At 39.4% G+C, this 22,477-nt stretch overlaps 4 protein-coding genes across 6 annotated transcripts; 2 read left to right on the top strand and 2 right to left on the bottom strand.

The window, feature by feature from the left end:
* Positions 1-5,958: 5,958 nt before the first annotated feature.
* Positions 5,959-11,459, top strand: LOC108604850 (prominin-like protein). 3 transcript variants are annotated; one of them, XR_001915364.2, is made up of 13 exons: positions 5,959-6,066; positions 6,126-6,438; positions 6,494-6,641; positions 6,702-6,827; positions 6,887-7,074; positions 7,134-7,298; positions 7,359-7,489; positions 7,542-7,877; positions 7,935-8,014; positions 8,071-9,115; positions 9,171-9,295; positions 9,354-9,531; positions 10,956-11,459. XR_001915364.2 is itself a non-coding variant. In XM_017994471.2 (12 exons), the coding sequence occupies exons 1-12, from the start codon at positions 6,046-6,048 to the stop codon at positions 9,472-9,474; spliced, it is 2,796 nt and encodes a 931-aa protein (XP_017849960.1). In that variant the 5' UTR covers positions 5,959-6,045; the 3' UTR covers positions 9,475-9,590. The 3 variants fall into 3 exon arrangements, 2 of the variants coding, with proteins under 2 accessions (XP_017849960.1, XP_017849959.1); XM_017994471.2 differs by lacking the exon at positions 10,956-11,459 and having other exon boundaries at positions 8,071-9,112; positions 9,354-9,590; XM_017994470.2 differs by lacking the exon at positions 10,956-11,459 and having other exon boundaries at positions 9,354-9,590.
* Positions 11,460-13,698: 2,239 nt separating this feature from the next.
* On the bottom strand, positions 13,699-18,070 carry LOC108604450 (N-terminal kinase-like protein). Its single transcript, XM_017993929.2, has 8 exons — positions 17,151-18,070; positions 16,865-17,088; positions 16,398-16,803; positions 15,533-16,340; positions 15,333-15,478; positions 15,147-15,275; positions 14,680-15,088; positions 13,699-14,618 (listed from the first exon to the last, which is right to left on the bottom strand). Exons 1-8 carry the CDS (start codon positions 17,529-17,531, stop codon positions 14,491-14,493), a joined length of 2,631 nt encoding a protein of 876 aa, XP_017849418.1. The 5' UTR covers positions 17,532-18,070; the 3' UTR covers positions 13,699-14,490.
* An 873-nt stretch (positions 18,071-18,943) lies between these two features.
* LOC108604328 (ATP synthase subunit gamma, mitochondrial) lies at positions 18,944-20,159 on the top strand. Its single transcript, XM_017993754.1, has 2 exons — positions 18,944-19,043; positions 19,097-20,159. Exon 2 carries the CDS (start codon positions 19,117-19,119, stop codon positions 20,008-20,010), a length of 894 nt encoding a protein of 297 aa, XP_017849243.1. The 5' UTR covers positions 18,944-19,043; positions 19,097-19,116; the 3' UTR covers positions 20,011-20,159.
* Positions 20,160-20,163: 4 nt separating this feature from the next.
* Positions 20,164-22,450, bottom strand: LOC108604327 (integrator complex subunit 11). The gene is made up of 3 exons (XM_017993752.2): positions 22,118-22,450; positions 21,080-22,054; positions 20,164-21,019 (listed from the first exon to the last, which is right to left on the bottom strand). Exons 1-3 carry the CDS (start codon positions 22,329-22,331, stop codon positions 20,415-20,417), a joined length of 1,794 nt encoding a protein of 597 aa, XP_017849241.1. The 5' UTR covers positions 22,332-22,450; the 3' UTR covers positions 20,164-20,414.
* Between the last annotated feature and the right edge of the window lie 27 nt (positions 22,451-22,477).

Here is a 22,477-nt window from a genome sequence, read left to right as displayed (position 1 = left end):
GACGTTATAAATAAGCTGTTTGTTGAGAGCATTAAACCTAACTCGTTGTATTTATTTTTTAACTGTCTGCGAGCTTAATTTAACATTTATTTGTGTACATAAATTTTTATATTTTGTGTATTAACTGGCTTTGTTGCTTCCCCCAGTTACAGTTTGATAAGTTGAAACAAATTAAATTAAGTTGAAATTTGTTCGAGTGGGGAGCGGCTTTCCCACGACACACACACACACACACACACACACACACATACACATATGCAGTATAAGTATTTGCCAAGTAAATATGTAGATTTATTTATCAACAGATAATCGATATTTGGCGACGCACTTGGAGCACGTTGCGTATGCGCAATGTATTATGCGTATTACGTATACGCCGCATAAGCCTTACTGACAATTTGCTTAGCATTATGAGAAATAAGACGCAATTCAAGATGCACACACATGAACACACACATATATAGTGAGACTAACTCCACCTTCGCATTTGGCAGGCACCGCCCATTAAACCGCAAAATGAAAGGCGGCAACAAATCAGAAAACGCTTGGAGAAAGAGAAGCGTTGCGAGCATAAAGCGAGATAGACAGATGCAATGTATACATAGATATTAACTCACGTGTTGCTGCTGATGATGATGATGTTGTTGTTGTTGTTGTTGTTGTTGTGTTGCTGCATCCAATTGCCCGCCAATTCCCAAAGTAACACCGTATTTATTTTCTATATTTGTACGCAACACTTGCGCTGGTGTTGTGTCCTGTAGGAGTTGCGTTGGACGCTGCGCTGGCGCCAGGAATTGCTGTTGGTGCTGCACTTGTTGCTGTTGCTGCTGCTGCTGCTGCTGTTGCTGCAGTGTGGCGTAATAGCAGCTGTTAGATGGCACTGTTGTTGCTGGCGTTAGCTGCTGTTGTCTGTAGTTGATGTACGCGTGTTCCATGTAAGGTTGTTGCTGCTGTTGTTGTTGTTGGTGCTGCAACAAGTGCTGATTGTAATTGACATTCATGCTGTTGTTGTTGTCATTGTGACGCTGCTGTTGATGCTGCTGCTCCTTATTGCTCTCCACAATCCACAAAGCAGCGCGTTGCTGTTGCTCTCGTTGCAGTTGCAATGCAATATCATTGTTGGTGTTGTTGTTGTTATTATTATTATTGGTCCAAACAGCATAATTAACGCGTAAATTGTGCTGCTGCTGTTGATGCAGCATTTGCAGCTGTTGCTGTTGTTGTTGTTGCTGCTGCTGCTGCTGCAGATTGTTGTTACTGCTGCTGCTGTTGTGCATTTTGTTGGCTTTTAAGGCAATCATCAACAACAATTCAACAAATTGTTGACGTTTATCACAAAAATTGTTATAATTTTTATATCGCTGCTCTCTTTTTTTGTTTCTTTGCGGGGGTTTCTTCTTAATGTGTAGCTTTGTGATTTTTATTTTAAATTTCACTTGTGTTGCTTGTTGTAAATTTTAATATTTAATTTTTGGTACTTTTTGGGCTGTGATATTAGATAATTTAAAAAATTATTTTAAAATTTGGCAAACATTTCCTGCAGGCTTTATCTTTATCTTTACATGCATATATCTGAATGAGAAATGAAAAAGTTGCTGTCGATGAGTCAACTTTTCACTCGACTTTCTTCTTGCTTTACACTTCACTTATGTACATATATAATATGCTATATATTTTAGTTTGATATTTATTCAACGCGTTTGTTTTTTTTTATTTCATTTCAATTCGCCCATGCCAATGTTGCTTGTTTCGGTTTTGTGCAATTGTTTGTCCAGGCAAGGTAATTTGCATATACTTATGTATTTACATATGCAACACTCCCACTGTCACCCCCTGAGCACTACTTAAGCAGCTGGCTAAAATCACACACACACGTGTCCGACGAGTGGCAACGTACGAACCGACGGACCGGACTGACCGACCGACCGCGCGACCAATTGTAATGGTAACGAAAATCGAGTAGCGGTAAACGGCGCGTAAACAAACACCAAAAGCAAATAAACGACAGGGCGAAGCAACTGCAACTACAACTGCAACTGCAACTGCTAAATGAACATCAATTGCTAAAGAACGTGCATGTATATTTCTAGTTTTATTTGCTTTTTTTACGGCTCCTCTGCGCGCACGGATTAAATTACGTGATTCTTTGCCACATATATATACACACTCACACACACGAACAAGACGATCGCGATTGCAGGCGCAGGCACAAACACAGATACAGATTTGTTTATTATTTTTAATAAGTTTCCAATTTTACTTAATAATATTTTATTATTGCCGCATGTTTTGCACTTCGTTTGGCTTTGCTTATTTTGTTGCTGTTGCTTTTGACTTAGATTTTGTTCGCGTCTCCTTCTGCGACTTCCACACGGCAGCAAGGCACAAATTGTATTAAAACACAAAATGAAAATCGAATTTTGATAAACCTGCGCTCAGCCAGGCAGGCAAACACGAACGCGTTCTCGTTCGCGTACGCGATCGTTTCAATTCGTGTGTGTGTTTTTTTTTAGCTTAGCTGGTTCTGGGCTTAAAAGTTTTTGGGCTGCGATCAGGCTAAAAACACGAGCAAAAATTGTCAAAAATGCACAAGCCAAAAAAAAAAAAGTACAATAACAAAATACACAAGTCGCGTTTTATTGCTCTTTTGGTTGTTATTGTTGTTGCTGCTGTTTTTATTGTGACTAATCGCGTTTGGTGGTCGCTCGCGTTAACGTCCAGCAAATGTGGCAAACACCTTTATTCTGGCGCCAATTCTCCAATTGACTTTTAATACAAGGGCTTTTAGTTGGAATTATATTTATTAAAGGTTTTATTAAAGGGTTAGTAGGCGCACCGAGTCAATTTACGTTCTGCGCTCCGTTCCGTTTCGTTTAGTTCCGTACGCTTTGGCGGCTCATAGATCACTCACAGCACAGCGCGATTGCTGTTGTCGTCTTCTTGGCTGCCGCGCTTTGGCGGCAATGACTAATGCAGTAGGCAGGCAGGCAGACCCGCTGTATGTATGTATGTGTGTGTGTGTGTGTGTGTGTGTATGTATGTGTATGTGTATGTGTATGTGTATGTCTATGTAGCTCCAACTACAAAAACCATATGTAGAAGAGCACCGGCAAAGTAGCAACAACAAGTGCGGGAGCCCTGCCAATAGTTGAAATGTTTATAATTTATTTATTTTTTGCCAGTATTTTTTTTTTTTTGTTCAATCTATGCAGCAACAATACAAGCATATAATAATGCTTGTGTATGTAAAGTATGCGCGACGTGCCCACTTTTTGATCAACAATCAGAGCAAGTTTTTGCTTATTGCCGTTGTTGTTGTATAAATGCATTTTTAATAAGTTGTTGTATTGTTTTTGTGATCGCAGCGACACCTTGCGTCGCCTCAAATGCAAATGATCCTGACAGAAACACAGACAAAAGCATTTTCGCTCTCTGCTCCTACACCTACAAGCGAACTCTCTTCTCTCTCATTTCTTACTTACATTCACACGCTCACTCTCGCTCTCACACATACATACATACGTATTTACAAACATAGGCAGACAGAAAACGTTCAGAATTTTTGCCAAACTGCTGCCATGCCGTCGCCTCTCTACGCTTTTTACCTGGACAAATGTTAATTGAAGAATTTATTATTGTGCTATTGTTGTTGTTATTGCTGTTGTATTTATGGCTGGCGCTGGCCTGGCCCTGGTGACGACGGTCGGTTCTTTTTGCTTTGCCTGAAATTGTATTTGTATTTGTCGCGTTTAATTATGACAGCGGCGCGACGCAGCAGCAGCAGCAACAGCAACAGGCGATCATTGACTTTACGTCGCCGCGTCGCTGCCTCTGGCATTGTAAGCTTTTTAATTTTGTTTTACATTTTGTCGGTTGGCCTTCTAGGTTTCCCGTTGCAGTTAATAGAGGACTCTTAGGCGTTTTAATTGTAATAATTGTAGCTAATAAAATTGCAGTAACATATTCCCGTGTGCCATTCCCTAAAAATCACAATTCTGAGCTTTGCCATGCGTTGACATGTTAATGACATTTTTATAATGCGTTGCAAAAACAACAACGAAGGCGGATGCAGCATTTCGTTTTATAAATGGAGCAGAGTGCAAGAGGGAGCGGCGAGGATTTGCCAACAACAAATTATTTTTGTTGTTCTCGTTGTTTTGTCGACAAAGGGTGCGGTCGCGGTTCACGAAATAATGCATTTACATATTTCCATTGACTTTTGGGAGATTTAAGCGCATTTTTGATATACGAGCTTTAATTGTTGTTGTTGTTGTTGTTGTATGTACATACATATGTATATTTGCGTTAATAATAAACATATCTATATACAGATGCATATGTGTGTGTGTGTGGAGCATACGCTTGCTGCTGGCTGTTGTCTGAATATGGTAACGAGTACAGTGAACTCGACAAAAAAGCGTGCGATAAAAATCGTTTGATATAAATTTTATTGGCCCGGCTAAAATGTTTGGAAGCCGATGACGCGATCGGCGCGCACAAGGAAAGCAAAAGCTCTAACTTTATAGAGCATACATATACATATATGCGTATGTATTTACTCATGTAGTATGTATGAACGCCAAATGTATTGGTAAATTAACGAATTTGCAGAACCAAAACAAAAGCCTCAAACATGCGAAAGAACAGAAGTTGCCGTTGTTCCCGAGAGCATTGAGTAAAAGAAGCAGAGGCTGTGGTTGTTGTTTTGTTGATGTTGTGGTTGTCACTTGCCTTGGCCTAATTTCATTTAGTCTCCACTTGCAACTTTTTGCAGAGTTAAGTTCTGTTGATGGTGGCCAGCTAAGGCACTTGCGGACATTATTTTGCATACTATAGTGTTGGAGGCGTTTGGAGTCGATTTTCGTTGTAATATCGTTGCTAGATCTTTCCCGTTGTTTCTTCGTTTTTATTTTTATTAGCACGTTTCGCTTTTATGATCGTAGCGTGATTTCTGCTTGCCTTTTGTTGTTGCCACTTTACTGCGTCGCAGATTTTATTATAGTGCTCTTGTTGGGTTTCGGCAACAGGTGTGGCCCCCACACATAGCCCTGTGCATTGAACTCTATAGCCCAAACACATACATATGTATATGTATATGTTTATATATATATATATATATATATATATGAGTGTTTGTGTGCTCGTCTCCAGACGTCATGGGAATGACGTGTTCGACATCCTTATCGACTAACAACAACAACACCAGCCATGACGTTTATTCTATTTCCCCTTTGAATATTGTGATAAGCGAGCGCTGACTCATTGCAGCGCTTTTTACTCATAGTTGTTTTGCTTTCTAACCTACATTAAGTATCGACGTTCGTTTGAATTTTGTATGCGCAACTCGCTCAATACCTTTGCTATCAAGCGCGTGCTCTTGCTCTCGCCCTCGCTGTCTTTCCCCCGCTCTCTTTCGATGCTGGCTGTGTTCTGCTACCGGACCTAGGTCTACAAACAAGTATGTGCACCCACTAACCAATTCTTATTTTTCACTTTGCTTATGACATTTTGTAAGAATTGGGCAAAAAAAAGTAAGTAGCTTATTTAGTGCCACAAAGTTGATCAAAATCCGTCGCATGAGACGATCACATTTAGCAACAAATCAACACAAAGAAAATTTAAACATATACAAATATTAAGTTTTAATATTCAACGATTTTTTCCAAAGCCGAGATGTACATATATTAAACGCTAACACTTTGGAAACTTCAAAAATAAACCAAATTGAACTGAGCGCAATTTTTTACTTTCCTTAGTCCCTAAACTCTATGAAAAAAGCTCTATTTCTATTACATATATATATTTTTGTAAAACATACAATCTTCTAACCAACGATTTAATCATTGTTTATTAAATAAATATTATTATATTATTTTCCTTGAAAAGATAAGTTTTAGTTTTTTTGTTTATCGCATAGTTTTGATTTATGTGTTATATTTTTAGAGTATTTACATCGTTTTTATTGATTTTATTTGAAATTAATTACACGCAAATTGCACCTAGTATTTACTTATTATATGTTAACTCAATTAGCTTAAAGGGCTTATGTTTCGGACCCAATTGCAGGTGAGGAACAATTGGATAAATTCTAGATCAAACATATACCGAATGATACCAAACTTCAGTTGCATATTTACAATATGAAAATCAAAAATCTTTATACGCTACTACTAGTTCATACCTTGGTATGGGTTATATTTTCTCGGGCTTGCAAGGCCGAAGAATTCAGAGCGTGGCGGATTGGATATGAAGGGCTCGGTACCATACATGAACAATTGGGGCAAAAACACTTTCCCAAAGTAATATATAGCGATTACAAATCAAATGTTAGCTACTCTATACGATCACGGACGTTTCAATATGGAATGACTCCCGTACATAAAATATCTCATTGTATTTTAGACAACCTCTTTAGGAAAGACCCCACCATCCCAAAAGGTAAGTATTCCAATAGTAATTAAATTAAGAGCCCATAAATATGTCTAATTTGTAGGATACATTAGTACTAAGCTCAACAGCACGCTAGTATTGGGCCCTAGGTATGAGCAAAACGATTGGAAATACGTATTAAGGCATTATTGGTTTCTTTTATTATGGGTGTTTCTTTTGCTCTTGCTTATAATAGCAATACCCTTTTTCGGGTAAGGTAATATTTAAGGCATTGTATTAATATATACTAACTGGATTTAAATAACGCATAGCGTAATCTATTGTTGCTTCTGTTGTTGCCGTTGCAATCAGATTTGTGCACCTTGCATACATCAAATGAGCTTTAAGCAGCGCCTGTGTTGCAACATAGCACTAATTATTCTAACAGTATTGCTTTTGTAAGTACAAGCAATTAAATATGAGTTCATATATGTATACTAGCTCGATTAAAAAACAGTATTGCATGGATTATAGCTTTGCTAAATGTTAAGCTTATAGAACGCGGTTTACGGGATTCTAGTTTAACGCTCGAATATGGCAGCTTGGATACGTGCAACTTTCTGAAGGATGTCACCAGCCATATAGATCATTTACTTATTACAAATTATGAGGAGTTGAGAGAACATTTATACGAGCAGCTCATGGGTAAAGTATGCAGTTCATGTATAAATTTCAAGTATGTAGAACATTCCATTTACTTTTAGAGGCATCAAAACATATTTTATTGGATCTGGTAGATGTTTCTGGTCTCAACTCATTGGAGAAACTTTTAGAAATATTAGAAAATATACCAAGGGCGCTTCAATTAATGATTCAACTTGATGTTGTTGAAAAGGAGTTGCGCTTTTATGAAGCACAGTTTCGAGACAGTAAGTAAATTAGCCCATAGATAGATAAATATATTAATTGTTAACAACAAAAAATTAAAGATATTCGTGGATTTAAAAGGGATTTAATATTTTACATGGGAACAGTTTGTGAGTACCCTCCTTGTTGGGCTTTCTTAAAAAGGGAGAATGTACCCATGCTTGGTACCTCCAAGTGTCTACATCTTGACAAGGTAAGTTCTAATCTGAGTTTAGCATAAGTATGCTCTATTTTGCACAATTTAGGTGCCGAATACAACAGTTTATGTGGAGGCAATAAGAAAAATCATTAAAGACAAGTTAGTTGAAATACCCAAAGCAGGGGTTGTGCGGTTAAGTTCTATGAAAAAATTGATTGACCAAGCCATGAAGCCTATTATACCGCCTATAGAAGACAAGCTTAGAAAAGGAACCCACTCCTTTCGCTATGAGGCGGAGATGATAAATAACTTTATTAATGCTGTAATCAGTCAAATACATTTTAATGCATTGCGCACCGCAAAAGGATTCGACGATGTAAACGAAAGGCTCGGGAAAAACCGATCATTGGTGAATGGAATTACGTGCTTATTGCTGTTACTGGTAAGAAGTGCGGTACTACACGCATAAACAAAAACATTTTCGCATATTTTTCTTCAGCTACTCATTCTACTAATTTGTGCGCTTGTGCACGGCATCTGTGTACGGCGTAGCAGCAATGGGTATAATTTGCTTGTAGCGTAAGTTTACGCATGCAATCAATTCGGAACAATAATTAATCCAAAACTAATTTTAGCGTAATCTTAATCGCTTTAACAGTACTCTCGTTCCTACTGCTCGTTGGACTGTTTTATTTTGTTTTAGGATTGATTACATACCAAGGGGTCTGTGCGCCGCTACGCGATGGCCGCAATAGCTCAATATTTAAGCAGTTAGATTCTGAAATTGATCTTCGACATTATTTGCCAGATGAAAGCCAAATCGAGCCCAAAGTAGCGCAGGAACAGGATTTCCTGGTGCATCCCGAAGTTGCTATGTCCTTGAGGCAGTCAAAGACTGATGCAGACGATCCACAACCATTGCGGGTATCAAAGACAATTGAAGCGTGCACGGCTGACCAAACGATCTTTGATCTGTTGCGTGAGAGCGGCATATATGATATAAAGAGAATCAGGCGAATCAATGTCACATGGGATGGTGCGGAGCATGAGACAGGCAAGCATATATTTCATCAGGATTTATCTAAGCTCGATATTTTGACGGATGATGAGGTTGTTAAGCTTAATGAAATAATTAAAGGCAACCTATCAAGCTACAATGGTGCATTATATAGAGAAAACATATGCAAGGAAATTTCCGATAAAAATATGAGAACTTTTGCGTACGCACTTGTCAATGATAACATTAATAAATGGAAGAGCACTTACGGAGGCCACAATCGAACTCGAGAATATTACTTTTACGTTAATACATGGAAAACACATTTAGACGGTTTTCAGCTTGATAAATTGTCTACAACGATATCAGCTCTCATTGATAAAACACTCAGTCTAGTCGATAAAATCGATAAGATTCTTGGGTTTAACAAGCAAAGTGTTGGTGAATCTGTGCGTATTTTAGTAAATGCCATCGAACGCTCGGAAGAGTTTATAAAAGCAAACGGTAAGGCCTACATAAATACACTCGGCGAAAACTTCACTAGCGTCATCGAAGATGAAATACAGTTGTATATGGATAGAGTAATTCTCAAAGTCAATACAAACGTTGGACACTGCGGCCCAATATCTTATGTTTACAACCGTGGAGTTGACTACGTTTGCCATCACCTTGTCGATCCCGTTGTGAGTGTATATCAATCAAGAAGCCAAATAAAATTATATTTTTTTCCATATGCAGAATGGTTTCTGGTTGGCTGTGCTGTTTGCCGGGTTTCTGCTCATGCCTATTATTTATGTTGCCCATAGACTACGTTGCTCATACAAGGTACTAACGATCTACCTGCCGACAAGTACATATCTTGGGTGAGTGACACTACTAAAGTCAGTTTCACTGTATTGCTAATAGATGCCTTGCACTCAGCTGTCCCATTTGCACTGGCGCACCCTATGTTGTTCCTCCAGTAGTCGTCTGCTCAGATGGACAACAGGAAAACTGCGATTGCGAGAACATGGAAGCAAAAAAGAGACTGAAAAAAGACTGAAGATTGTGAAAGTGAAGCTCATAATTTAGGTTGATATTACAGTGCATTATTGTCAAGGTAGCAAAACGTCCTTTATTGTCGGCTTAGTGTATTTCATAATTAATCTTATATTATATATATTTTCCCTAAGACTATTTTTAGTGAAATAGTTTGGGAAACAACTATATGGACAGCTGAGCTGCGGCTTGTAATTGACCCACTATGTAACTATGTAATATGCGCGAGATGCGGGTGTTCAAAGATGCAGGGGCCATGAGGCATGAACTTTAGGCAGCCAACGCGTGCACGTGTGCACCAAGCACAGTCAGCTAGCCAAGCCCCAGCTGAGCTTAAGCAACAATTGTCAGCTACTCTAGTTAAAACCTGTTTACAGGCGCTGCACTTCCCTGTACCCAAAGCCATCCCGCAACCCAAACCCTGCGCTCGCCACCGGTGCTGTCTGCGCGATTTCATTCATTGGCAACGCTGTTGCTCGCAGAGCCCAGTTGTAAACGTTGCTCGGCTTAAGATGTTTTTTGGCGCTCGTGCCACAGTTGGCACAATGTTGTTGTGGCCACAATGTGGCAACAACAACATGCAGGCTGCAGCAACAGCAGCGTTGTAATGACCACGCGACGCATGAGTCATTGTAGCTCGATCTCGCTCTTGCGCTCGCTCATTTCTTTTTTTTTTTTTTGGTCTATATTGGGTTTAATATAATATGCTTCACGCATGTGCTGAAAACTTGCTTGGCCGTCAATTTAATGCTTATCGCTTGCGGTTTTACGTATTGCGTGGATTTTTCTATTTAAGCTCAACTTGTTCTCTCTCTCTCTCACTCTCTCTCTCTCTCTCTCTCTCTCTCTTTCTATCTCTTGCCCGGCTGGCCAACTTGGCCCATTGTGCGATATCACGCTTGGCATATATTTATTTACCTATATGTACATGCATATGTGTTTAAATTATTTATTTAAGGGGTTTGTCCATTTAACGACAATTGTACCTTTTGTATCTTTATAAATAAATATTCTCATTTGCTAGTCTCTTTGCATATTTACACAAGCAAAACGGAAACACTACATTTTGTCGCATATATAAGCTAAATGCGTATCTTATTGGGAAAGCCCACGATGAGCCATGCTTTTGCTAAGATAATTCAAATTGTGTACTCTTTAAAATAATTATGGACTGTACAGTTAAGTTTGTTTCGTATATTAAATAAAAATAACAATTTTTCTTACCAAAACAGATCAACGAATTTCGATTAATAGATATTTTATGACTCTTAATAAATATCAAAGTTTTCAAAAAGATGGTCAGTCTTAAACTTAATTAAATCAATTGATAAACACACATTACGGTTTTAATTGTCTTATCTGGAAAAGCCTTTTTCGAAAAAACAAATCTTTAACTACATTTTACACACTTTTTCACTAATTTCACTATGTTTATTATCCCTTTTCTTAAAGTGTCGTAATTGCTATTTTCGTCTCTACTTGCAGTTTTTATCATATTCTTTTAAAAGCAGCCTGCTGACGTGAGCGCCTACAGAAAACAAAAAAAAAAGAACGGAAGCAAATAATAAAAGCTGTTGTCATTTGAAATAGCTTAGTTATTTGCCACACGTCAAGCCTGCAACACAATCTTAATTTATACTGCAAAAATTGTAATCGTCAAGGTCAGCCAGAGAGAGACCATGAAGTTTATAAAGAACACAGCTTGAAATAAGTAAGCTCCAATGACAATAAACACTAAAACTAAAGTTTCACAGTGCCAAAGCTATAGTAATGGGTAGGAACAGTGCTGGGGACCGCTCCTACAAGCATTAGCATTTGAGCAATGCAAGCTGCGGCTAATTTGAAATTTTAAACAATTTTTGCAACAACAAAAGATGCCGAAAACAAATGCAAAGCCAAAGGCGACAGCACGTTGCGCTTTGATTGAATTGAATGCGAGACGTTAACGCTAAAACTGACAAAGTACTTGCAAAATAATTGTAAAAAACTTCAAAAAAATATATCACGCTACTAGATGCTCTGTAAATTGTTATAAATTATTGCATACTTTTCGGCAAACAGCTTGTGCTTAAATTTAAAAAATTATTTATTTGGTACTTATTTATAATTATATATTTTGCTATATATGCTTTGGCTAACAGCCTTAAGTGCTGAGTATGCGTGCACAAAAATGCAATCCACACACTTGAGCTTTGTTGATTTAACAACAATAGCAATAGCAATAGCAATAGCAATAGCAATAGCAATAGCAACAGCAACAGCAAATGGCATTTAATATATTTTGTGCACACTTAAAGCGAGAAATTTTTTATGTGAATTTTCGTGCATTTGCTTGATTTGCCGCACACCTGCGTGCCCAATCGCCCGCATCAGTGACAAAAACTTATTTCAAGTTTAATAAGCGCAAAATGGGTGGCATTTTGATTTGACGCTTGCATTGCCCGCAGCTGGGTGGGTGCTGAGAAGGTAAGATTACCATAATGATCTCAATATTTGTACAGCTTTATCACGACTTACTATTATAATTATACGATTACGACAGCATCAGCAGCACTTTGCTTTAATTCTGGCGCACAATTAGACACGCGATCTCTCTTTCTGCTGGTGCTGGTGCTGGTGGTGGTGGTGGTGGTAAGGCAGGGCGTATGAGTAATGCAACTACTACATTGTTAATGCTGTCTCCATCGCCCTCCCGCCGTTTGCAGTCGCTGCATCGTGTCTTATATCTGTTCATAGCAATGACTTACGCTACTATAAATATATACCATACACTCCATTTCAAGACATTTCAGTTTTGCGCTATATTAAACTATTTGGGGTCTGTTCAACAGCTCGCGAAGCGCAGCACTAGTGTACAAGTATAATCAGTAATTGACTCATGACAAGGGCAGGCTCAACATTCATGTGAAGCAATCGATTGCAAAATGAGCGCGTGAGAAAACCAGGCGATGCGAATTGGTGTGCTATACTTAGTTAGTGCGCGGCTTAGTCCATTCTAAAAATAAATAAAAGGAGTTCCGCAAATAGAACGCGGCAGCGTCAAAACGTGGGCCCATGCATCTTTATCCTCAAAATGTTAGCCTTTGTAAGAAATATGCGACTGTATATCGAACTATAAAAATAAAACTGGGCTGCGTTCCTTTAAATGATGTAAAAAATTCGGAAATTATTCTAAAATATACTGACCAGTATGTAAAAGTTAAATTACATCCTGGCTACGAAACATAAATCATAGAAGGATGAATATCAGTGCTTTGATTTGATGTTTTTTTTATATTGATTAACTTTGTTCAAGCAACTTTTTACCTTACATTTTTAATTACTTACTTTTGTTCAAAACACCTTCTTTTTTCCTTTAATTTTTAATGAAAACACAATCATTTACAATTGTTTTAAATTTTTCGAAATTTATTTTTTACTGCTGGTTAGTACTAAATAATCATAATTTGTTATATTTAATACAGTTAATTTTGTTTTAAATTTCACTTGTAATTAATTTTTTGCAGTCTTAAAAATTTTTCTAAACAATATTTTCTCATATTTTAGTTTAATAAATTTTCTTCTATAATTATTATAAGTTGTTGCTCTGGAAAATTGGATTTTCTAGAAATACTATTAAAATGAATGTCACAAATATCTAGGACTAGATAAATTGCTAGATAAAATGTATTCCAATCCGAATATAACTCAGATGACAACAATCAGATTTTTTTAAAATGTAACATTTTTTACTCTTTTTTTTTTAATATTTATTTTGTTTATTTCGGTTATTGTGACTTGGGCTTTCAAAAATATATATATGGAAAAATTGTACACTGATATTGAGGTATTGGAAAAAATCGGCGTATATGTATATGTCATTATATATGTTTCTTATGTACAGCCTAAGTATATGTATAAGTAATGTGTTATGTAACTTGACATCCAAAAAAGGCTTTCGCTTGGTGCTGTTAATGGGAAAAATGTACATTTAAAAATTGTTTACCACAAAAAATTTGTCTATCAATTCATTAGATAGCTGAGTTTCTTGTGGGTTTTTGGTAATTCTGTTCCTATATCGCAACATAGGAAATAACAGGTGCATTCTTTTACTACGTACAATTTTTAATACGAAAAGCTTAAAAATTATTTCGTTTTATAATTGCTTGCTATGGAATTCTCTTCAGTTGTTGCTATTTATTTTCATTTAATTTATTATGTACTATATAAAAATACAATATACATATATTTATTAAAATTCACAATTTTATAGTTTTGCGTTTTCAGCACAAACACGTGTTTACAAACTGTTTACAGCGATCCAGAAAGTTATATTGGAAATACTAATTAGCGAAAATGACTGAATGATTAAGACATTTCACAACATACAACATACACGTGAACACCAATGAATAGTATACCGAAATGGAATTAGATTTGAAAACACACATACTCATGCACATAAATATACAATGAGTTGAAATGGTTTGATATTGACAGATACAAGGACTTTGAGCAGAAAAAAAGAATATAATAGACAAGTGTATGATTCATTTCATTAAGCAAGCTTTTAGCACAAAATATTGATTTGTATCTGTTGGAATAATATTTGTATCAGTGACATTCAGACATTAGCTATGACACTGGCTCACTTCAGTACAAATTTTAAATAAATTACTATCTAATTGATGGTATTTAGTTAGTCTGCGTTGTCAGTTAATGTTGATTACAGAGAAAGAGAGAGAGAGGGAGATAGAGATAAAGAATTCTGCACATATACTATGTTAACGAGACCTCAGACACTGTCAGTTGTATATATTTAGAAATAATATCATTTTAGCATTATAGGTTCGTATATGGATATTTATCGAAATGGAGTTGTAAACGTTGAGATTTGCATTCTATGCACGCACACACACATGATACACTGCTATACAAAATACATACATACACTTTAGGCTTATTAGTTTCAAATTAAGTGCTAATAAATATACAATGCTAGAAAATGTAAGCACTTTTAGCTGGTTTTCTGTAAATATTTTTAAAGCTTTTTGGCGCCCAATTTTAATGGGCCAGTTGCGCGCTGCGCTCGCCTTGCCTCGAGTTCTCGCTGACGCTGCATTTTCTTTTCCTCACGCTTGCGACGCGCATCATCCAGTTTGCTTATGCCTACGAAATGAGAACGGCAGTCAATTAAGGAGTTTAGCTTAGGCTGGTGGTAGGTACTCACCTAACCCCGGCTCATCTATGGGCTCAAATTCACCATCGGCCCAGGAGTCGCTGTTCCAATTGGCATTATGCGTCGAATTATTGAAATGCGACGAAGGCGGGCTTATGTTATTGCAATTGGTCAATGCCCCCGGCGTTGTGGGCGAGGTGTTGGCGCTGCTCGATAGATTGGCCAACTCTTTAGGTCGCAGACTTGAGTGTTGCTTTGATGGCGACGTGATTATGTGTGTATTGAGCTTGGCCAATGGCTCCATTAAATCATTTAGTTCGTGCTGCTGCAACTGCTGTTGATGCTGATGCGGCAGCAGTGGTCGTTGCTGCTGTTGACTTGATGATGTTGTTGATGATATCGATTGTCTAGCCAACTGCTGTTGCTGTTGCTCCTGTTCCGCCTGCTCTTCCTCCTCACACTTTATAAATGTAAATAGTAAATAGAAATTTATAAAAAGTCTTTAACTGGCTATATACCGGATCCTCCTCTAGGCTACCCCATTCTTCGTTGTCCCAACCATCGCGTACTTCGTTTAACACATTGGCCGCCAGAAGCTGACCATTGTTGGCATTTGGTGCCAGTGGACTGCTAGGATCCTGCGAGGTCTACAATTTTAAGATTTGCTTAGTACTTGTCATTATTGGTATTAAGGTCAGACTCACATCCATTTCACCCCAGTTTTCATTGTCCCAATCGTTGTTGCCGTAGTCAGAGGCGGAGGCAGATGTATCGTTGCTTTCATGTTCTAGCGATGTCATGGATGTCACGCTACTTGTGGTCGTCGAAAGACTGCTGCTCGATGGTTGCTCTGAGCAAAAATAAAATGATTGAATGATTTTAAATGTATGTGCTACGTATTTACCTAGTGATGCTGGCTTGGATAAATTGCGACCAGTCAGCGGCGGTCTTGGTCTTGAGGAGTCGCTTTGACTGCGATAGAACTTGGCCGTAACTGCAGTAACTGCCCACCCAGCCCAGGTGGCTGCTGCATTGCCGATTGATGGCGTGGCGGTGTGTACATCCGCTTCCATTGTTTCACGCAGACTTGGATCTTCAGAGACCTTTTCGAGTTTGCCAAGAAAGCCGCGTATTGTTTTAAAGGCTGGTTCGCGCACTGTTTTCTCGGGATCCACAGTAAGCGAACACAACGATGGTAAGACACGATTGGCTACTTCACTGAGCAGAAAATATTGCTGCGTCGCTGCTAGCGCTAGTACACCGGCTACTCTAGCCGGCGGAAAGGGATCACGCATGGCACGTATAAATGCTGAGACGAGCACACGTTGACGCACCTGTGGATGCAGATGTGGCGCAATCTTGCCCAGGCAAACTGTTGTATTAGTACGTATACCGCCCTGATCATCGCGAGCCTGCAGACGCGCAAAGTGACGCAATACTTCAACGTTTAGATTATTGTAGTTGAGCTTGGGCGCCAAGTGTATAATGGACTTGACTGTCTGTTCACGTATGGTGGCGTTTGTGTCCAAAAAACCATGCGCAACTTGTGGAAATATCTGATCATTAACCACAGTCGGCTGCAGATGTGCAATAAACAAATCCAATTGTTGCAACAGGCGCGATCGTGTCACCCGATCTGTTGAGGCAAACAGCTTGACCACGCAGGGCACGATACGCTTTTGATATTCCAGCTCGTCAAGTAATTTACCCAGCTATAAATTTATAATAGTTATCAAATAAAGAATAATTATATAAATTTGTAAACTCACCTTAAACATCGGAGCAAGCACGGCAGAGCCCGCATCTCCATACTCGTAAGCGGTTATTAGCTGTGGAAGTATTTTGTGTTTGCAGACGTTATCGGGAAAGTTATCCAAATGCGTGGTTAAGCCGCTGAAGAAGCGATTCTTTTCTGCTTTGTCTTTGATTTGAATTTCCTCTAGGAACAGCAGTGTGTCCACCAAGTCGTTTCTAAAGAAACCACCTGGCTTACGACAACGAGTTATAATATCCGCTGGATTAGGGCGATTTGAAGGTGAAGCGCCCACCAGTTCACAATACAGCGATTGCAGGGATTTGGGTACATGTTCAAGTTCCTTAAGATTAGAACGCTGCTTTAAAGGACCATTGAAGGCCTCCCAAACGAGACAACCAAGTCCCCACATATCTACCGAGCTACCAAGAAAACAAATACATTAAGTAAGCCTCGATAATGCCATTTGCCATAACGAAATACCATTTTGTGGCTGCTTTAAGCTTGCTCTGATCATTCTTCTCCGGCGCATCGTAGACCTCCAGTGTAACAGGTATTTTAACTGGTGGCATTGGACTACCATCAGCAGCAGCCACATACTCCAAGCTGCCAAGCTTCCATTCGCCAGATGCATTGACAAACACCGACCACGCGCAAACGTTGTTGTGCCTCAAATTTCCATCATTATTCAGAAAAGAGAGCGCGCGCTGCAGTAATAATTGATTCATGTTTAATCTTAAGCAAGATGGAAAGAAGTGATGCAGCTTACTGTGATTTGAAATATGCCCCAGGCCAAGTAGAGGCCTTTTTGTAAATTATCAGTGGCCAGTTTTGCGGAGTAGACACCCAGTGGCTCTACGGCCTCCGTGGCTACGTACAACATTTTATCTGTTTCTAGTGAGTCTAGAAATTGCAGTATGCTCGGGTGACGCAACGTCTTCAGGCGCTTTAGAGACGCTTTTGCTAATTCGCATTTTGTATCGGAGCCGCTGCGTATGTCGTAAACAAATACAGATACCTCTTCTTGTGTGCCCTTCCGCTTGGCTTTGTGCAGTGTCCATATGGAATAGTTGTCGAATCCAGGCACTGGTTCGCCAATGTCATATGGAAAATCTTTGGAGGAGTCGCGCGAAAAGAACGACCACATCATGTGTTTTGCTCGACGACTCAATATTTTGTTACGTCCGACAAACACAGGGAACGCGACAATCTACACACCCACACCCACACGCACACGCTGACACACACGCACACACACAGCTGTTGCTGTTGATTATTGTTTAAGGCAGAAGAAAAGAAGCGCTGGCAAGTAAAATAAACGTTACCCTCGAAGACCCAAGTGTTTTTTAGCAGTTAGTATTTAACATTAACGTGCTTTCTGCTGGAATCGTGTCTAATAAGTCACACTGGAGATTTATCTACATATATGCATTTATCAACAGACCACTATGTTGTCCTTCTTTCCCGTACGTACACGTTCCGTCAATACTCTCTCTGATTCTATTTCACAGCAACAATATTTGCCACATATTTTCAGCTCTTATCACGACTATTTTTGAGCTTAACACAAAATTAAATTCAAATGCGTTTAATGTTGCACCATATTACATTATAACTATTGTGCTGTGCTGAATTATTAACATTTAAAGTTGCTTAACTGTGTCTAATCTTTTTCCGAGCAGAGTAACGTCAGCTTGTAGTGATGGCACATTTATAAGGGCTGGAGATGCGAACAAATGAGCAGCTGACATTTGCACAAAGCATCTTCCATCTCTGGTCACACTCGCCACTATGCTATTTTCGTTAGTATTTAATAGTGCTGTCTAAAAGCTGCTCATTTGGGTGAACATATTTACTTGTTCTTTATTTTTGAGGTGAGTCAATTCGCTCATATTGTTGTTTTTTCACTTGCTCAGTTGCACACCTACGAATTCAACTGTAATTTACTTTTGAATTGTCTACGGATAGATAGATGCAAAAATAAACAAAATTACTTAAAAATATATCTGAAAATTATATATTTTTTCTTTTACATTTTTCATGGATTTTTAATTTTATCGCTTATTCGTAAAAAGAATTCTGATTGAGAGAAAAATAAAGTTCCTGGCGGTATTTTATATTCTAAACATAGGGTTTTACTGAAAAATTCCGACTTTTATCTCCTGCCATTCGTGAAAGCCAATTTATAAACATTAAAGTGGAATTTTCCCAGAAATTTAAAATTTGGCTTTGTGAAGCACCACAGATATTTTTGATAGACTTTTGGTGAAAATTGTATCTTGCTCTTATACGGACTCTGCTGTATATAGCTGACTACCCATGCTATAACATCCAACTACTGGCTACTCTAATTATAAACATTCAAACATATTACTACTGTCGATCAGTAATTATATATTATAAAGAACCCCATACTATAATGCCAGGATATGTTTACCGAGGCTCTTGTTTCTCAATATGTGTTCCCAAGTAAGAAAAAAGTATGAACATTTTTGAATTTGTTCAGTGCCATTCAAAAGCTTAGTGTGACCATGTATTCAATTACACAAGAACTAGAGATGTGAACAGTGGAAATTGTGGTCGCACCGTTAGACCATAGCAAAAAGTCGATATATTGATAGATCTGTGTTGTAACATTCGTCTCGCTGCCAACTTCACGCAGGTAAATTTTCGCTGCTCGTTTCGTGCATTTTTTGTGCTAATTATTTTGTGTAGGAACTTCAACAGCTCACAGAATGATGATGCAACGCACTGGATTATTGTTGCCAATGGCAATTGAAGCCACCATGCAGGCTCAGCAGCAACGTGGCATGGCTACGCTGAAGACAATTTCCATGCGCCTCAAATCCGTGAAGAACATTCAGAAAATTACGCAATCAATGAAGATGGTGTCCGCGGCCAAATACGCCCGTGCCGAGCGTGATTTGAGGGCAGCGCGTCCCTATGGCGCTGGTGCTCAGCAATTCTTTGAAAAGGTTGAAATCACTCCCGATGAGAAGGCCGAACCCAAGAAGTTGCTCATTGCCATGACATCGGATCGTGGTCTGTGCGGTGCAGTCCATACCGGTGTGGCGCGTCTAATTCGTGGTGAGCTGGCCCAGGATGATACAAACACTAAGGTGTTCTGCGTCGGTGACAAGTCACGCGCCATTCTAGCTCGTCTCTACGGCAAAAACATTTTGATGGTAGCCAATGAGATTGGTCGCCTGCCACCCACTTTCCTAGACGCATCCAAGATTGCGCATGAAGTGTTGAACACCGGCTACGAGTATACCGAGGGCAAGATTGTTTACAACAGATTCAAGTCTGTCGTCTCCTATCAGTGCAGCACACTGCCCATCTTCAGCGGTTCTACTGTGGAGAAGTCAGAGAAGCTGGCTGTTTACGATTCGCTCGATAGCGATGTTGTCCAAAGCTATCTGGAATTTTCGTTGGCCTCGCTCATCTTCTACACCATGAAGGAAGGCGCTTGCTCCGAGCAATCGTCTCGTATGACTGCCATGGACAATGCTTCCAAGAACGCCGGTGAGATGATTGAAAAGCTAACACTGACATTCAACCGCACCAGACAGGCTGTCATTACCCGTGAGCTGATTGAAATCATCTCTGGTGCCGCTGCCCTGACATAAACAGTCAACAGTTCGAGCAACTCCAACGATTCATCAAATAATAATTCTAAATATTACGAGCGAACAGACCAGAGCTGCTTATTAATTTGAATTAAAAGTTATAAATATCTGAGATACACCATAACCCAGAATAAATAGTTTGGAACGAACGAATGGAGTAAATTTCAATTTATTCTCGGCTCTATGCTTTTATTAATAAACCCTGGAAAGTCAGACACCACAGAGTCTGACCACTCGGACGCATAAACACCGTTAAGTTTTGTACAAGGGCTTATTACATTATTGTAGATAATTAAGATTCTCTTAAAAAGAGCAGATATATTTGTGTTTTAAACGCTTTTTAACTTAAAAACTATGACATCCGGATAGAACCTCATGAGGCTGGATCCAAAACTAATCGTGACCTAGCACATGTTTTGCAAAACACTGTGTATGTAGGCGCCAATGTCCTCATCTTGGTTGGTCCACGTAATGAGTATGGTCTTATGTTTGGTATCCTTTTCGTCCTCCTCCACAGTGATTTCCACACTCTCTACGGTAATGGTGCCAGTCTCCTGCATTAACACTGTCCAGCCGGTTAGTTTTTCCTCCAGCAGCATTTTCAGCTTCTCAGAGGTGCGCAACTTTGGTCCTGGATCATCCATCTTCACCTTTGACGTGAAACGCATAACATGACGATTGATGCCGATCTCCTTAAGCGCATCCGTTAAGTTTTGTAGCATAATGCGATTGTCTTTCATGACAAGCACACCGTGTATGAGGCGACGGCGCTTAGGATCTGGCGGCTGTGCGTTGTAAGTACGTGCCTCGGCCTTCAGTAAAGCTAGTGAAGCATCGACGGGTATCTTAACCGGTGTCGAGATAACACAGGTCTCTCCGTTTGCTGGCATATACGTTTCCAAATTGAACTCCTCGCGTATTTTGGTGCGCAGAAATTTCATCTTTTCAGCTTCACCGTGGACGAGCATTACGTTCTTGGGTTCACAGTTTTGAATGAGCTGCATGATGCCTGAAAAATAAAATATAATTAGATTCATTTCATTCAAATTGATACATATAACTGAAGTACCTTTGGCATCAGCATGTGCTGAGAAGCTCATGTATTCCACGGCCATTTTAACCTCGACAACTTGGCGATTTTCGAATTCTACTTTCTTTGCCCCGCCTAGAATCTTATTGCCAACTGTGCCCTGGACACAATAACCAGGCATTATAACCATATTATTTTCATTGGGAGCCCATTTCTTGAAGATTTGCAGCGAGAGGCCGGCATGCAGCATGCCTGGTGTGGCAAACACGACCATAGCCCCCGGATTATCTATATATGCCTTATCGAAGGGTTTGATGTGCTTAAAATCAAACATGTTGCGATGCACAAAAGTTTTGCGTATCTTTTGATTCGTCCAGGTGATAAACATTTTGTAGTACGTATTGGCCTTCTCGGTCAGGCCGAGTGCAAAATAAATGGGATACTTCAGGTTCATTCGCTCCCAGTATGTCTCTAGTAAAATGCACAGCTCCTGTGCGCGTCCAAGTGCGAACACGGGTATCAATACCTTTCCGCCCTTGGCCACACACTCGTGAACTTTTTTAAGAAAATCTCGCTCGCGACAGCGCTTGGAGTCGCGAATGGTCGTAGCATAAGTGCTCTCGGATATAAGCAAATCTGGTCGACATTTGTCTATCCAGGCAGCGCCCAGATGACGATCTGGCGTCATGTTATAATCGCCAGTGTAAACGACGCTTTGGGACCCCACCTTGATCCAAAACATAGCGGCGCCCAGAACATGACCCGCATAGTAGGCCTTGATCTCAAGATCTGTGTCTACCATCATGCTCTGATGCAATGTCACGGGTATTACCTTCTTCATGCAATCTTTTATCATTTGTGTTGTAAAGAAATTCGATTCACCCTTGCGCTCCACAGCCACTTTACGCATGTCCTCCAGCAATATGGGCGCTATAGCCTTGGTTGGATGCGTCATATAAATGGGACCAGTATAGCCAACAATCTCTGACATATACGGCAAGGCGCCACAGTGATCTGTATTAATTTGTTTACATGCATTATTCCATCTTATGTTTGTTTACATTGCATTGGACTTACCTAGATGGAAATGCGATATGATTACACAATCGATGTGACTGGTAATGGGCCCCTCTGGCACAATGTAGGAGAAATCCGGAAAGCGTCGCTCATCATTGTAGCCCATATGCATGCCACAGTCCAGCATGATATTTTTGCCGCCCATCGAGAGCAGCAGGCAGCTTCGCCCCACATCCTGACCAGCACCCAATGGCGTTATTTTGATATCCGGCATTATTACTTCAGTTCATCCGAAAAAAAAACAATTTAATGAATTTCATGCAGAACGATCGGCGTACAAAAATGTTATCAATGTTGTTTCGCTTGCGACTCTGTTGCGTTAGCATTACTGTTTCATGTAAGCAAAAATTCTCCACTGTG

Source organism: Drosophila busckii, chromosome 3R, assembly GCF_011750605.1.
Source record: "Drosophila busckii strain San Diego stock center, stock number 13000-0081.31 chromosome 3R, ASM1175060v1, whole genome shotgun sequence".
NCBI lineage: Eukaryota > Metazoa > Arthropoda > Insecta > Diptera > Drosophilidae > Drosophila > Drosophila busckii.
Note: the sequence above shows the minus strand (reverse complement) of the source record. Positions and strands in the feature narration are given on the sequence as shown.